Consider the following 14,639-nt stretch of genomic DNA (forward strand, 5'->3'; position numbering starts at 1 on the left):
GAACTAGAAAAACAATTCTTTGAGTTACTTTATTAAATTAATGGTTCAAGATGATAGATTAAGTAAATTATATTGTAGATCATGTAGTATTTTTTTCTTCTCATCAACTTGTTTAAATAATCTTGTTCCTTTTTCTAATCTATTTGATATATTAATTTTAACCAGGGTTATAAAAATGTTCTTTGTGAAAAGGTTTCACAGGTGATACAGAATTTTATAAAACTCAATATCTCACTATTTATTGTATTTTTTTAGAGATTTATAAAACTTACAAATATAATCATTAAGAAATAATATATTGTTAGTTTATTTGTTTAATATTTTTAAATTTAAAGAACTCTTAATATTTTAATTGGTATATTTTTCTATTACATAGTTTATTTTTTAAGTTAAAAAAACAATTATTTAACAAATTGTCATATTATAAAGAAAATAGAAATAGTTTTATAAAATTATTGTACTAAAATTGTCATCATCAATATATTTTTAATCTCATCTTTTCCATTCAATATTTTTTATTAGATTTCAAAGTACATCCTCTTTTATATTTGATATTTAAATGTTTAATAAAAGAAAATAAAAAGTTATTCATGAGTTAAAATATTCCTTATCTTACATCTCTTACTTTTCTCTCACTCTTTTCTCCATCCTCATCCATTACAGTCGAAGATGGGTTTTCTAATATTTCACTTTTTATTTATTTAATTGTTTTCTGTACCAATTTCTCAGGGCTCCAAATTTTTTATTAATGTTAAAAATAAAAAATAATACATCTATAATTTAATAATTTCCAAAAAAAAAAAGATTTTTTTTGTTGTAGAAAGTAAAAGATAATTAGAATATTGTGTGGAATTTTGACCTTTCAATTAAGATGAGGAATAAGAGGAAGAAAGTAGAAACACGTACGAACCAGAAAAGAACAACACAAACATATGCAATATATATAAACAAACAAAACTTATTTCTTAAGAATTCTCATTCATTACGTTATCCTTTCCACACTACCAAACATCTTCAAATTTCTTGCTAATCCCTAACTTTTTTACTTCAAATTTTAATTTGTTGTTTAAATATAATGTTTCTAATAAAAAGAAATACTTCAAGTCTGAAAAATTAATTCTAAAAATAAGATTATTTCTAAAAAATATTAATTCTTAGATGATAGTAACTAAAAATATTTAATTTTTTTTAGTTTTTCTTGACTTCAATATTTTTTGTCGTTTTTATGTTTAAACTGTACCGGCATGGCCAACCAGCATGCTGACATGGCTCGATCTCCCTGACCGAGACACCTACGGACGCTTGACCGACCGACACATATAACCATTAACGTCCAAACCAAGGTCAGTGAAGTTAAACTACCATTAAAAATTAGGTAATGCAACCATAAGTGTGATCCATTTCACTAATCAGGTCCAATGAGGTAAGTTCATTAAAATAATATAAATAATACACATTCCGAAGAACAAGGTACGTCATTATTACTGTACACATACCCGAGTACCGAACACCCTTTACTGACTTGAGTGTCGGAATGTCGAAGGAGTAGCATGAAGGGGAGAAGGATCCTAGTGAAATTCTAGCAACCTGCCTGAAAGAAGGAGGAAGACGAAGACTTCAATAGTTATCTAGATAGACTAATATTTATTTTAGTATGTGAAATTAATATTTTATTTTATACAGCCATTTTTTAAATTTAGGATTATAATACAGTGTTGATTTTAATTAAACCTATAAAAATTATATTCAGGAATAGCAGTAGAATAGAGTAAAAGAAATAAAAAGTAAAAAAAAAATCTGAAAATGCTCTGGCGGAAGAAAAACTCATAAATGTTCTTGATGAAGAATAATTTCTGAATAAATTTGGCATTCAGAGTAATTATTCTGATTTACATGGACAGAGGATGAAATTTTTTAAAAAAATCCATTTTTTTTATCATAATATAAATAATTTATCATAAATATCAATATAATTTACGTTAGAGTTGTCGCAAGAGTCTTACACATTAACCCACTTAGTAAACAATTTTATATTATGTTATAATTTTCTTAAATCAATATTAAATAACGTTGAGATCTTAATTAGATAAACACATTTAAAAATTTCATGACTTATTGTATTTATTTTATCAAAATAATCTTCGTCTGAAATACTAAAAGTGAGACAATAGAAAAAAATTGGATTACTTGATATTAAGTTTTTTTCAGAATTTTCAACTCTTGATTCTATTATCATTTCAAATATTAATGTAACAATTCTATATTTTTCCACATCTAATAACTAAAATTTACAATATAATTATAATTCTTTCATACAATATTTTAAAAATATATTTTTTTATAGGAATTTTAAATATATAGTTTAAAATAAAATATTGAAACTAAAATAAATATTTTCATCCACCAGCTTCTCACTAGGGAATTCTATCACTTGTAATATCATTTGTTTTTGTATAAATACACAATCATCATAGATTAAAGAAAACAACCACAAAACAAAGTAAATGTAAGTTAATTATTTTTAAAATTCTAATATAGATATAATTTTAAATATTCACATAAAGTCATCAATTTTCATGCATTTCCACATAATCATCAAGTGTCTATCAAAATTCACAATTGATCTTTCTTGTGTCAAACTTCTACTGACTCACAACACATAAACACTTGACTCTACTTCCAGAACACTCGTGTATTGAAATTAACATTCAGAGACTTGCACTTGTCATACTATTCGTTGTGAAATTCACACAGTCATGCGCATAATCATCTTAATATCTCATAATCTCATATGACATGGTAAATCCATTTGATATGCTCTGATCAGTTCTTTCAAACCTCAAACTCAGCTAAATGAACCTCCTTCGACTCTCACGAACTGAATAACTTCATCTATGTGATTCCATTATATCAGTAGGGTCAGAATCGTCTCATTAAAAGGATACTCACAAATCAATACACCTTAAGAACAATCTCAACACGATATTTCCTTTCCTGAAAATACTATGTTTTGATCACACTTTCACATCATTGCACACTTCATTTAACACATCAATACACCATTCAATCACAACATGTTTTAAACTTTTTAAAAAATCCAAACATATCTCAAAATTCACTTAACATATAATTAAGTTCCTTTAATCATACTTTTAAATAAAATGTATACTTTCCACTTAAAACAATAAGTAATAATAAACTAGGCTTTCAAAAACAGAAATAATTTTTTTCCTTTACATAGAGTCTAACTTGAGCGATAATGGGTCTCGCCCAAGTGAAAATTCTCGCGCTTGAGCGAGATGCAACCCGAGAGCACCCAAAATTTAATCATAGGCTTCGCTGGAATGAGATTCCTTCTCGCTTAAGCGCGAATGGGCCCGAGAGCACCCCATCTTTCCATTCTATTCTTGCTTGAGCGAGAATTAGCTTACTTGAGGGAGATATGCAGAGAAATCTGCATAATTATATTATATTCCTGATCAAATATCATTCAACTCATAATTTAATAATCTTCACATTAAAAATGACAATTTTTACTAAGTCAAACATCATCTAAATTCAAACAACTGATTCTCATCAAACATCACCTTTTAAGTAATTCAACAAACTATACAAATACAATTCAACTTATTTATATGACCATTCAACCACTTTCATTTCTCAATCACAACACTTTCATCAACTTATTCACCTTAAAAATCACTAAATAATATTCAAAATCAACTTTTTCATTCATTATATTACTTTACTCTTAAAAGAGATAATTCTGCAAGAAAATTTTAGATTGGTAACTATTACAAGGTTAAAAGATTATGAGTATGAATATTTTAGAATAAAAGATATTTACTCTATTTCAAACTTTGATCCATTTTAAATTATTATAAGACTTTATCAAATTCTAACCAGTAAAATTTGTTGAAGAAATAGATGAAAAACAACTTCAAAATTAAATAGAGATACTATAGAAAAGAAAACTAGGGAAAAAACAAGAAAAAAGAATAAAAAAAAATCCAGCGACCTATTACAGTTGAAATAAACTATGTCACATAAAAAACTTATATTGTGTATTTTATCAATGTGTCATTTTTTTTAATCAATGTGATCAATTTAATTAAATATCTGTATTTTTGTTACTAATGTAAGTCAATCCTGTGCTTAATATTGTATTTTGAAATATATTGTCTGCCTTATTTTATTCAATAAGTGACTGCAACAATTATTTTATGAAAGGATAAAATATATGTGTTTATTGATCAATATCTATAAAATTAATAAAAAGATTTTGCATGTACATAAATTCTTACCATTTCATTTTTTGAGTAATTACTTTTTAAATTAAAGTAAATACTTACATAAAAAAATAATTTATAAAATAAATAAATAAAATTTAAAAATAATTAAATAATTTGATAAATTTATCTTTTAATAAATAAAAATAATTTGTTTATTTAATAAAATAAATAATTAAATATTTTCCTTTTTTAAAATAATGACTATATAATTTTTGTAATATTATTTTCATAAAATTAAATATTTTTAATTAATTATTCATAAAAATAATAAAATATACTTTTTTTAATATAATAAAAATGTAAACATGGGCGAAATGTGTTTTCGTTAGTTATTTGTAACGTAGATAAATAAATAATTTATATATACCACAAAACCAGGGAAGGGTATGTCAACAAAAAAACTGGGGAAAGGTTAAAGAGTGGTGCAAATAGCAAAACTCTGTTTCATAAAATATGTGATACAATCTTTTTATAATGTTTTTAATATAAAAAAGTGAATGTGGATTAACAGATGTTATATGTGTGGATTCTCTTTAAAAAATAGGAAATAGTAAATTTATTTTTTCCTATTATATTCTTTTTAAGAATTTAATTATAATATACTGTAATTTCATATTCTCATTTAATATTATAGTTTGTTACATATAATAAAATTGTTGTTTTCTTGTAATAATTAATTTAAACATTACATCTAATCTCATTTTTTTAATTAATTAATTAATAGTGTAATAATAGTGTAAAAAATTTAAAAATATTTATTTAATTTATTTATGATTATAGATTTATTATCTTTATATATATATATACACATATAACTATTTTTAATTAGTTATTATTATTATTATTATTATTATATTGTTCGTTATAAAAAATTAGCAAAGAAAAGTTTCCTCGTCTATCATGCATGAGTGCATCAATATATGTTACAATTTCATGTTTTTTTTTATAATATTAGGTACATATTAAAAGGAAATGAATAAAATTAATAAATTTTAAATCAATATTTTATATCTTTTTACAATCAACAAATAAATACGAGACAATGTAGTATTTTTATTTAAATACCAGACAATGTAATATTTTTCACTAATTGATGGTAATGATGTTGGCGTAATGATAATATGACATAGATGTGACAAACTTTAGTTGATGATATGTTATTAGTATGGATTATCACGGTGAAGTTTAACTATTTTATCTCCATCTTCAAAAAGTAAAAACTCATTTTTATTCTCGAATATGTACATACACATTCTCATCTCGACATACACATAATCAGACACAATCAATGTGGGGATTCCTCGTCAAAATTGAGACGAGTTTGAGTGATACTGCGAGGACATGTTCAATTATCATCCCCAATTATTAGTTGAATGAACATGTCATTCATAATCATATTTCTAGTTTTTTGTCATAATTTCACTTACATTCCATACCACACTCTTCATCCTAGCTCAAGACAAATCATCTTTTTGTTTTTGTTTTTTCATTTCTCCATTTCCTATAATCCTTTTGATACCAATCTTAGAGAATCACACCCTTCATTCTCTTTGTTGAGTCATGTGATTACCAATATAGTCCCACTACTTTTATTTAGAAATTATTTAGAAAAATGTCAAAATAAAATGCTTAAGCTAGTTTATTATCATCGGTGGTTTATATGTAGTAAGAGGTTGTTTTAGAAGACTCATTGGTGTCAAGGTTGACACAATCCTCATACACTACAAGTAATAAACAACTTTTATGAAGTTCATTAATGCAATTTTAAAACATAATTTAAGAACTGTCAAAGGTTTTTATTATAAATGGTCTACATATAGTAAGAGGGTGGTCCACAATACCCATTTATGTCAAAATTGACCACCATCCTCGTTCACTATGAAGTAATAAGCAACTCCTCTTAGATTCAATCATAAAAATCTAAAATATTTAGGAAGTGACAATGAGGTAAATTGAATTTTGAAAAAAGAAAGAGAAAAATTTGGAAAAAGAATTTGACGAAGTTGACCTTAATGATGAGGAGGTGGAGTCATTACGATAAATGACAGAGACAAAAAAATCATGTATAAACGATGTTGACAATGTGAAAGAAAAAAATCTTGATGAACGAAAAAGAAAAGCTCAGATTGTAGTGTTGCATGGGAAACCTACAATCCATTTCTGAAAAATGAAGTTGGAAAATAAATTGTTCATGAATTAACGATTAAACAAATACAGAGTTAAGTGTGATGACTCTTAGATGAGTAAAAAAAAGAATTTAGATAAAAGAAAAATACATAATATATCATCATCTAAAGTTATCATGAATAAGTTGTGTTGTATTTGTGATAAAACAAAAGAATTATATTAACTATTTTTTTAAATTAAAAATTTTAAAATAAAAATTTCATAATAACAGGAGATAATAAACTATTATACCTAAATATAAAAACATTGACAATTTTTATTAATATTACCCTCTTTATGAATCCATTTTCAAGATATTATAAACTTACTCGGTCTTTATTTTTTCAATCTCTCATATTATATAAAAAAAAGTTAACAATTTTCTTATTAGTTTTTTTTTTATTTCTTCAACATCTTCCTATCCGAAAAAAAAAACTTTAAATACAACATTAATTGGTATACAGTAAATCATTATAGAATATTTGAGAATATATATATATATATATATAACACTTATAATGCATCTGCTTAAATAGATTATTTAACTTATTTTTTTGAGTCATGTGATGTCCTATAAATTTAAAGTACTACTCAATAAAATTCACTTAAATTAAGTTGCCAAATCTAAGTTTTTGGACCTATAATTGATTTTATTTTCTATGAGATATTAGTTTTTATTTTTTATAGTTTTAATTGTATTTTCTGTTCTGCTGATTCTATAATTTAGTTTTGTTTTGTAAAAATTTATAAACAATGTTACCCACACAAGCAATTGGGGTTCTACATAGTGTTAAAAGAAAAAACATATATGTGTAAAATCAATTTAAAAAAATAAAATAAAAATAAGTACACGTGTCATGTGAGGGTAATTGTTTTTTTTTATCACGTGTCAGGGTAATTGTGACTAGAACATTTTCATTGATGAATTTTAAACAAGTACACTTGAATTTGAGATTATTTCTGTGTAATTAAATATTTATGATGGATAGAGAAAATAATTAATCATGCTCTTAGTTATAGTTTTATGTTTAATGATAATTAATTTATTTTGGAAATAATTAAAACAGTTTAATTTTTCTAACATGATAATCAATTATTATTTTTTTCAGCAAAATAGTTTGCACCAAATTAAAATATTTTATTTAGATAGTGAATAAAACTATTAGAAATACTAGAGAAGTAGCTTCTTACATTTGACTTTTACACATTTACACAACTAAGCCTAGTTATTGTTTATAATAAGTGATTTGTTAATTAGTTATTTAAAGTATTAGTTTGAATAAATATCAATATCATGTGTTCTTAAATAATTGACATATACGAACATTTACAAATTCATATAAAATATGAGTAGAATATACCTAAAAATTAGTTTATTTATAAAGAAAAATAGAAGTGATTAAATAGTTTATTTATGAGAGAGGGGAAAGAAATGAATTTTTTTTAAAAATTAAATAGTCATTATTACAATATCCATAAAATGACTGCAAAAATATATGCTAGTATATATTTTCGAACTTTTTTTTTTAAGAATTAAAAATGGAAAATAGCATATACTAAAAAATGATTTGATAAATGAATGAATAGTAGTGGAGAGTGGGGAGTGGGGGGTGGCGCAGTAGCGTTTGGTGCGAAATTATTAATAAAAGAAGTAAAATAATAATAATAATAATAAAAAGAAATAAAACAAAATAAATATCCTTAGGCAAAAGAAAAGGTTGGTTATATGTTTGTTGATTGGGTAACATTTGATGATAGATAGATAGATAGAATTGAAATGGATGAATATATAACAGTGGCGTAGTAGTTTTGGGAAGAGCCTTAAAACCCTTTCACTGCGCCTCAACCCAATCCTAAAACCTTATCTCTTTCTCTTCATCTTCATAATCTTCATCTTCTTCTTCTACTTCTTCTTCTCCCAATTCCCATGGATTCCTCTCAATCTTCTTTTCCCCAATCCTCTGTTCTCCTTTCTCACCAATCGCCCTCTCTTGACGTCGCATCAGACGACTCTGAGAACGAGGGCTTTGCAAGTGGTGAGGAGGGGGATTTCGAGGTCGACTCCACCGGGCCCATTCTTGTCAAATCTTCTGCGCCGCTTCAGGAGCCCAAGCTCGATGGGCCTCTCCAGGAGGCCCACAGGCCCATTGCTAAGGTCTCTCAGGACGACGATGATGGTTCCGTTGAGGATGCGGACGACGTTGCTGAGCCTGACGCCGACGGTGTCGTTTGGGAGAATACCGCTGAAAGGGGGGAATCGGTGACGGACGGGGATTTTAGCGATAGTAACGAGGTGTTTGTGGAGGCTTCTGGCGGCGATGATAGAGAGCCTGAGAGTGCTGCTGCTGTTGAGAATGGAGTGGGTGCTGATAAAGGGTTTGAGGGTGACGGTGTGGGATTGGATGAGAGAGAAGAGGAGGATAAGGCGGTGGAGGAAGTTAATGATGGTGGGACAAATCATTTGGATTCTGTGGTTGATGAGAAGGGTGAGGGTGGTGTTGTTGAAAAGGATGGTGGTGGTGGTTTGGAGGTTAATCTGCTGGGGTCTGGTGTTGTTGGTGGTGGGGATGAGCTGGGTGTTCAGGAGTCTAAGATTAAAGGCTTAGATGAGGCGGCTGGGGTGAGTTTGGATAATGGTTTTGAGGCCATTGAAAAGGGTGGCGCGGAGGATGATGTTGGTGGGGGTGATGAGTCTGTTGTTCAAAATGTCGATGACCCCGATGGTGTTATTGGTGGTGATGAGTCTGTTGTTCCAAAGGTCGATGACCCCGATGGTGTTATTGGTGGGGACGAGTCTGTTGTTCAGAATGTCGATGACCCCGATGGTGTTACTGGTGGGGATAAGTCTGTTGTTCAGAATGTCGATGACCCCGATGGTGTTACTGGCGGGGATGAGTCTGTTGTTCAGAATGTCGATGACCCCGATGGTGTTACTGGTGGGGATGAGTCTGTAGTTCAGAATGTCGATGACCCCGATGGTGTTACTGGTGGGGATAAGTCTGTTGTTCAGAATGTCGATGACCCCGATGGTGTTACTGGTGGCGATGAGTCTGTTGTTCAGAATGTCGATGACTCCGATGGTGTTATTGGTGGGGATGATGAGTCTGGAGAAAATGGAGTTGGTGGAGATGAATTGAAGAGTGACATTGTTGTACCTCATGAGGAAAGAGGAGGTTCGGAGTTTGTCGAGCAAGATGAGATAAAGGAGGGTGATGTGGAAGGGGAGATTGAGAACCATGTGGAGGAGGAGGGTGGCGATGAGGTGGAGGTTGGTCATTATGGTGACAGGGAGATTGATGGTTTGGTTAGGGATGAGAATATTGGGAGCTCTGACGAGAAGGTTGAGGAGGTGGAGAATGATGGTAGTTATGATGACGACAGGGAGATTAATGGTTCGGTGTCGGATGAGAAGGTTGAAGAAGTGGTATATGGAAGCAATGCTGCCGCCGCCAATAAGTTCTTGGAGGATTTGGAATTGCAGCAACTATCACGCGCCAGTGGGATTCCGCCGGATGAGGGAATTGATGGCCAGATTGTTACTGACACGGATGAAGAGGAGGAGACTGATGAAGAAGGAGATGGGAAGGAGCTGTTTGATACTGCTACATTGGCAGCTCTTTTGAAGGCGGCGTCTGGTGCGGACCAAGATGGTGGCAGTATCACAATAACCTCTCAAGATGGATCGAGGCTATTCTCTGTTGAGCGCCCTGCTGGTTTGGGCTCATCTCTCCAGTCAGGTAAACCTGCCATGAGGCCAACTCGTCCAAATCTTTTTAGTCCTTCCATTAATAGAGGTAGTGCCGTCCCTGATAGCAGTATGAGTGAAGAGGAGAAAAAGAAACTGAGCGCATTGCAGGATATTAGGGTAAAATACTTGAGATTTGTTCATAGGCTGGGTTTTACTACAGAAGAATCAATAGCAGCACAGGTTCTGTACCGGATGACACTTGTTGCTGGGAGGCAGAGTGGTCAAATGTTTAGCCTTGAGTCTGCAAAGGAGACTGCTATCCGGCTTGAAGAGGAGGGAAGAGATGATTTGGATTTTTCTGTAAATATACTTGTTCTTGGGAAAGCAGGTGTGGGCAAGAGTGCTACAATAAATTCAATTTTTGGTGAGACTAAGACATGCATTAATTCTTGTGGGCCTGCTACTACCGCTGTGAAAGAAATTGTTGGGGTGGTTGATGGAGTGAAGATAAGGATTTTTGACACACCAGGCCTCAAGTCTTCTGCATTTGAACAAAATTTCAATACAAAAGTACTGTCTGCGGTGAAGAGACTGACTAAAAAATGCCCCCCTGATATTGTGCTCTATGTGGATCGCCTGGACCTGCAGACTAGAGATATGAATGATCTGCCGATGTTAAGATCAATTACTAGTGTCCTGGGTTCGTCAATATGGCGAAATGTTATAGTCACGCTGACCCATGGTGCCTCTGCTCCTCCAGATGGGCCGTCAGGTGCTCCTTTGAGTTATGATGTATTTGTTGCTCAAAGATCTCACATAGTTCAACAAACCATTGGACAAGCTGTTGGGGACCTACGTCTCATGAATCCAAGTTTAATGAATCCAGTTTCTCTTGTTGAAAACCATCCTTCTTGTCGCAAAAATAGAGATGGCCAGAAGGTGCTTCCTAATGGTCAAAGTTGGAGACCTCTCTTGTTGCTCTTATGCTTCTCAATGAAGATTCTCTCTGAAGCTGGTAATGCTTCAAAGGCTCAAGAATCATTTGACCACCGTAGGCTGTTTGGTTTCCGAACTCGTTCCCCACCACTTCCATACCTGTTATCTTGGTTATTGCAGTCACGTACCTACCCAAAACTTCCCGCTGATCAGGCTGGGGCTGACAATGGTGATTCTGATACTGAAATGGCTGACTTATCTGATTCTGATCTAGATGAAGAGGAGGATGAGTATGACCAGCTCCCACCATTTAAGCCTATGAGGAAATCACAGGTTGCTAAGCTTACTAACGAACAGAAGAAAGCATATATTGAGGAGTACGACTATCGGGTTAAACTTCTACAGAAAAAGCAATGGAGAGACGAATTGAGAAGGATGAGAGAAGTGAAGAAAAGAGGTAATGCAAAAGTAGACGACTATGGTTACCCAGAAGAAGATGATCAAGAGAATGGAACTCCCGCTGCAGTGCCAGTTCCATTGCCGGATATGGCCTTGCCACAATCCTTTGACAGTGACAATCCAGCCTACAGGTACCGTTTCTTAGAGCCAACTTCCCAGCTCCTGACAAGGCCAGTCTTAGACAACCACGGCTGGGACCATGATTGTGGTTATGATGGTGTAAACATTGAACATAGCCTAGCCATCATCAATAAATTCCCAGCTGCTGTTACTGTTCAGATAACAAAGGATAAGAAAGACTTCAGCATCCACTTGGATTCCTCTGTAGCTGCAAAACTTGGAGAGAATGGATCATCCATGGCAGGATTTGACATTCAAAACATTGGAAAGCAGCTAGCGTACATTGTTAGAGGAGAGACAAAGTTCAAAAATTTCAAAAGAAATAAAACTTCCGGTGGGGTGTCTGTGACATTTTTGGGCGAAAACGTGTCTACTGGGCTGAAAATTGAGGATCAGATTGCTGTGGGGAAACGCTTGGTATTAGTGGGTAGCACAGGGATTGTGAAGTCACAAACCGATTCTGCTTGTGGTGCTAATCTTGAAGTGCGGCTCAGAGAGGCAGATTTTCCAATTGGCCAGGACCAGTCTTCACTGAGCCTTTCTCTGGTAAAGTGGAGAGGAGACCTGGCGTTGGGGGCCAATCTTCAGTCCCAATTTTCCCTTGGACGTAGTTATAAGATGGCTGTTCGTGCTGGATTGAACAACAAGCTCAGTGGACAGATCAGTGTGAGAACAAGTAGCTCAGACCAGCTTCAGATTGCCCTTGTTGCTATTCTTCCGATTGCCAAGGCTATCTACAAAAACTTCTGGCCTGGGGCTAGTGAGAATTATTCCATCTATTAGATTACGTCTTTTGCTTGCGTTACTGGTTAAGGAAAAGTAGATTACTAGCTTATGATATCATGCTGCTTCTTTTCATGAGACTGTCTTCAATAATAAGCGATTTTAGATTCCTCTAGACTACTGTATTAGTGCTTTTATGTGCCTGAAAATTGTACTCAAATTGAGATGGAACCTACAGGGAATTGATTATTCGTAGTTGTTATGTTAGCATCTTATTGAAATTTTTAATAATGTTGATGTCAAATTGTGCTGCTTTTCCCGGTCTCTTTCTTTTGTTGCAATAATATAACTAATGTTTATTGGTTGTACATTGTCACCTGTTTGAAATAATGTATTAGTATGATTATTAAGCCTAGCTTGACTGGTCCGGAATGTGGTTTACAACTCCATTTCATTTATTTCTTTTCCTAATCTCTAGCATGTTGCTGCATTCTTTAGGAACGCATAAATTTCTTCCAGTTCTGGGAAAGGTTTTGTACGTGAATTAGGAATCATGTCTTGGTATTGTTTCCTCGAAAAAAAGAAATGATACTGTAGCAACTATCGTTTATCAAGAGGCTGTAAAACGTAAGATTCTCTCATCATAGTAGGATCTATCTACAGTCAGGTATAGTCAACTTCTTTATCCTTAACTATTGCAAACATTATTAAATGCTCGTAGTGCATGATTAATTTTTTGAGAGAATATATTCTGCAGTGATTTTACTCTATCATTCTATCATAAATCACGATGAAAGAAAGTTTGTTGACTTTTACAATAATCATCCTAAAAGTGATAATACTGAAGATTTATTTATTAGCTGGCTGATTTTTTTATGCTAACATTGTAGTTATTAAATGTAAAAAAAGAAATCTAAGTTAGATATCTATATATTATAGTAACAATGCTTGTCTATTGACATTTAGCTTTCCGAGTTCTGCAGATGGACTGAAACGCTATGTGAGGTATCTGTATTCATTTAATTCGTTCAAGTACTATTAGTATTGGATGAATCAGTGGTAAATTTGAAGCTTGTGGAGGAAGAATGATAAGGAGTTGTATCTAGTTTGATAGGGAATAAAGGAAAATTCAGTATTGTCATTTGTATTCAGTTGATATGGATCTTTGATCCCATTTTATAGAGTGAGAAAAGATTGATGTGGAAGAAACACTTTTTTATAGGAAGTGGTGGGGGTGTAAGTCAACAAATGTGCATACGTAAATCTTTAAACAAGTTCCTTATATGGCTCATGTACTGAACAATGTCAAAACTTGATTAATAAATCAAATAAGCAAGTTCAAACAAAATTTACTTTTTTATCACTTCTGTATAACATTGTTCATCCTTTGTGTCAAATTTGCTCCAACCCATTTAAACATTGTTAAGATAGATGTAGTCTTTTTATCTAAAAAAATGGGGGAATTGGGGAAAGGTGGATATTAAAGCTTGCCTTTTAAACTCTTTTAAAGTTGTTTTAAGAATGAGGGCAAGAGTACTTTGAACTAAATGAGATTTTGTTAAACAGGTGTGATTAATTTAAATAAATAAATAAAGTCCATTACTTTTATGGACTTTTTATAGTATTGTTGGGCTTTTTGAAAGTTGACTTAAGCTTAGGCTTTTTGGAAATTGCATTCTGTAATGTAATGTAAATTTAATGTATTTGCACTATTAGCTTCGCATTTTGTATTTTGGAAACCTAAATCGGGAAGTCAAAAACCCTTTTTCCAAAATTTGTATTCTGGAATTCATAATTACTTTCTGGATTTTGCTTTCTACAATATCACCTCCATTTTAAAATTAATTTCAAATTCCATTTTTTGTAATGCAATTTTTCCTCTTCTGTAATGCATTTTCTATAATACAAATTTTCCCTTGAAATATTCTTTTCGTAATGTTAAAAACAAACTATAAATAGGTACACTAAACTTTGTAAGAGATGGGTTTGGCCTATTTATATTATATAAGTGTATTTTAAGGTTTAATTTTATAATAAAAACTCTAAATATAACATAAATTTATCCTTGAATTAATTTATATAGTTTTGTGTTCTTTTCTTAGATTGGATTGTGGTGTAAAAGTTATGATGCATAAAATTAGTATCAAACTGATAAAATCGATGTCAAACCGGTATAATTGATTTAATAGAAAAATTGATAAACCATAATTTAATTTAATTTTCTTAAAAAGATAGAAAACAACCAAAATATTAAG

At 31.6% G+C, this 14,639-nt stretch overlaps 1 protein-coding gene across 1 annotated transcript; it reads left to right on the forward strand.

Moving 5' to 3' along the window:
• Positions 1-8,217: 8,217 nt before the first annotated feature.
• On the forward strand, positions 8,218-12,688 carry LOC137812218 (translocase of chloroplast 159, chloroplastic). Its single transcript, XM_068614135.1, has one exon. It carries the CDS (start codon positions 8,386-8,388, stop codon positions 12,442-12,444), a length of 4,059 nt encoding a protein of 1,352 aa, XP_068470236.1. The 5' UTR covers positions 8,218-8,385; the 3' UTR covers positions 12,445-12,688.
• Positions 12,689-14,639: the final 1,951 nt, after the last annotated feature.

Source organism: Phaseolus vulgaris, chromosome 2 (assembly GCF_000499845.2).
Source record: "Phaseolus vulgaris cultivar G19833 chromosome 2, P. vulgaris v2.0, whole genome shotgun sequence".
Lineage (NCBI taxonomy): Eukaryota > Viridiplantae > Streptophyta > Magnoliopsida > Fabales > Fabaceae > Phaseolus > Phaseolus vulgaris.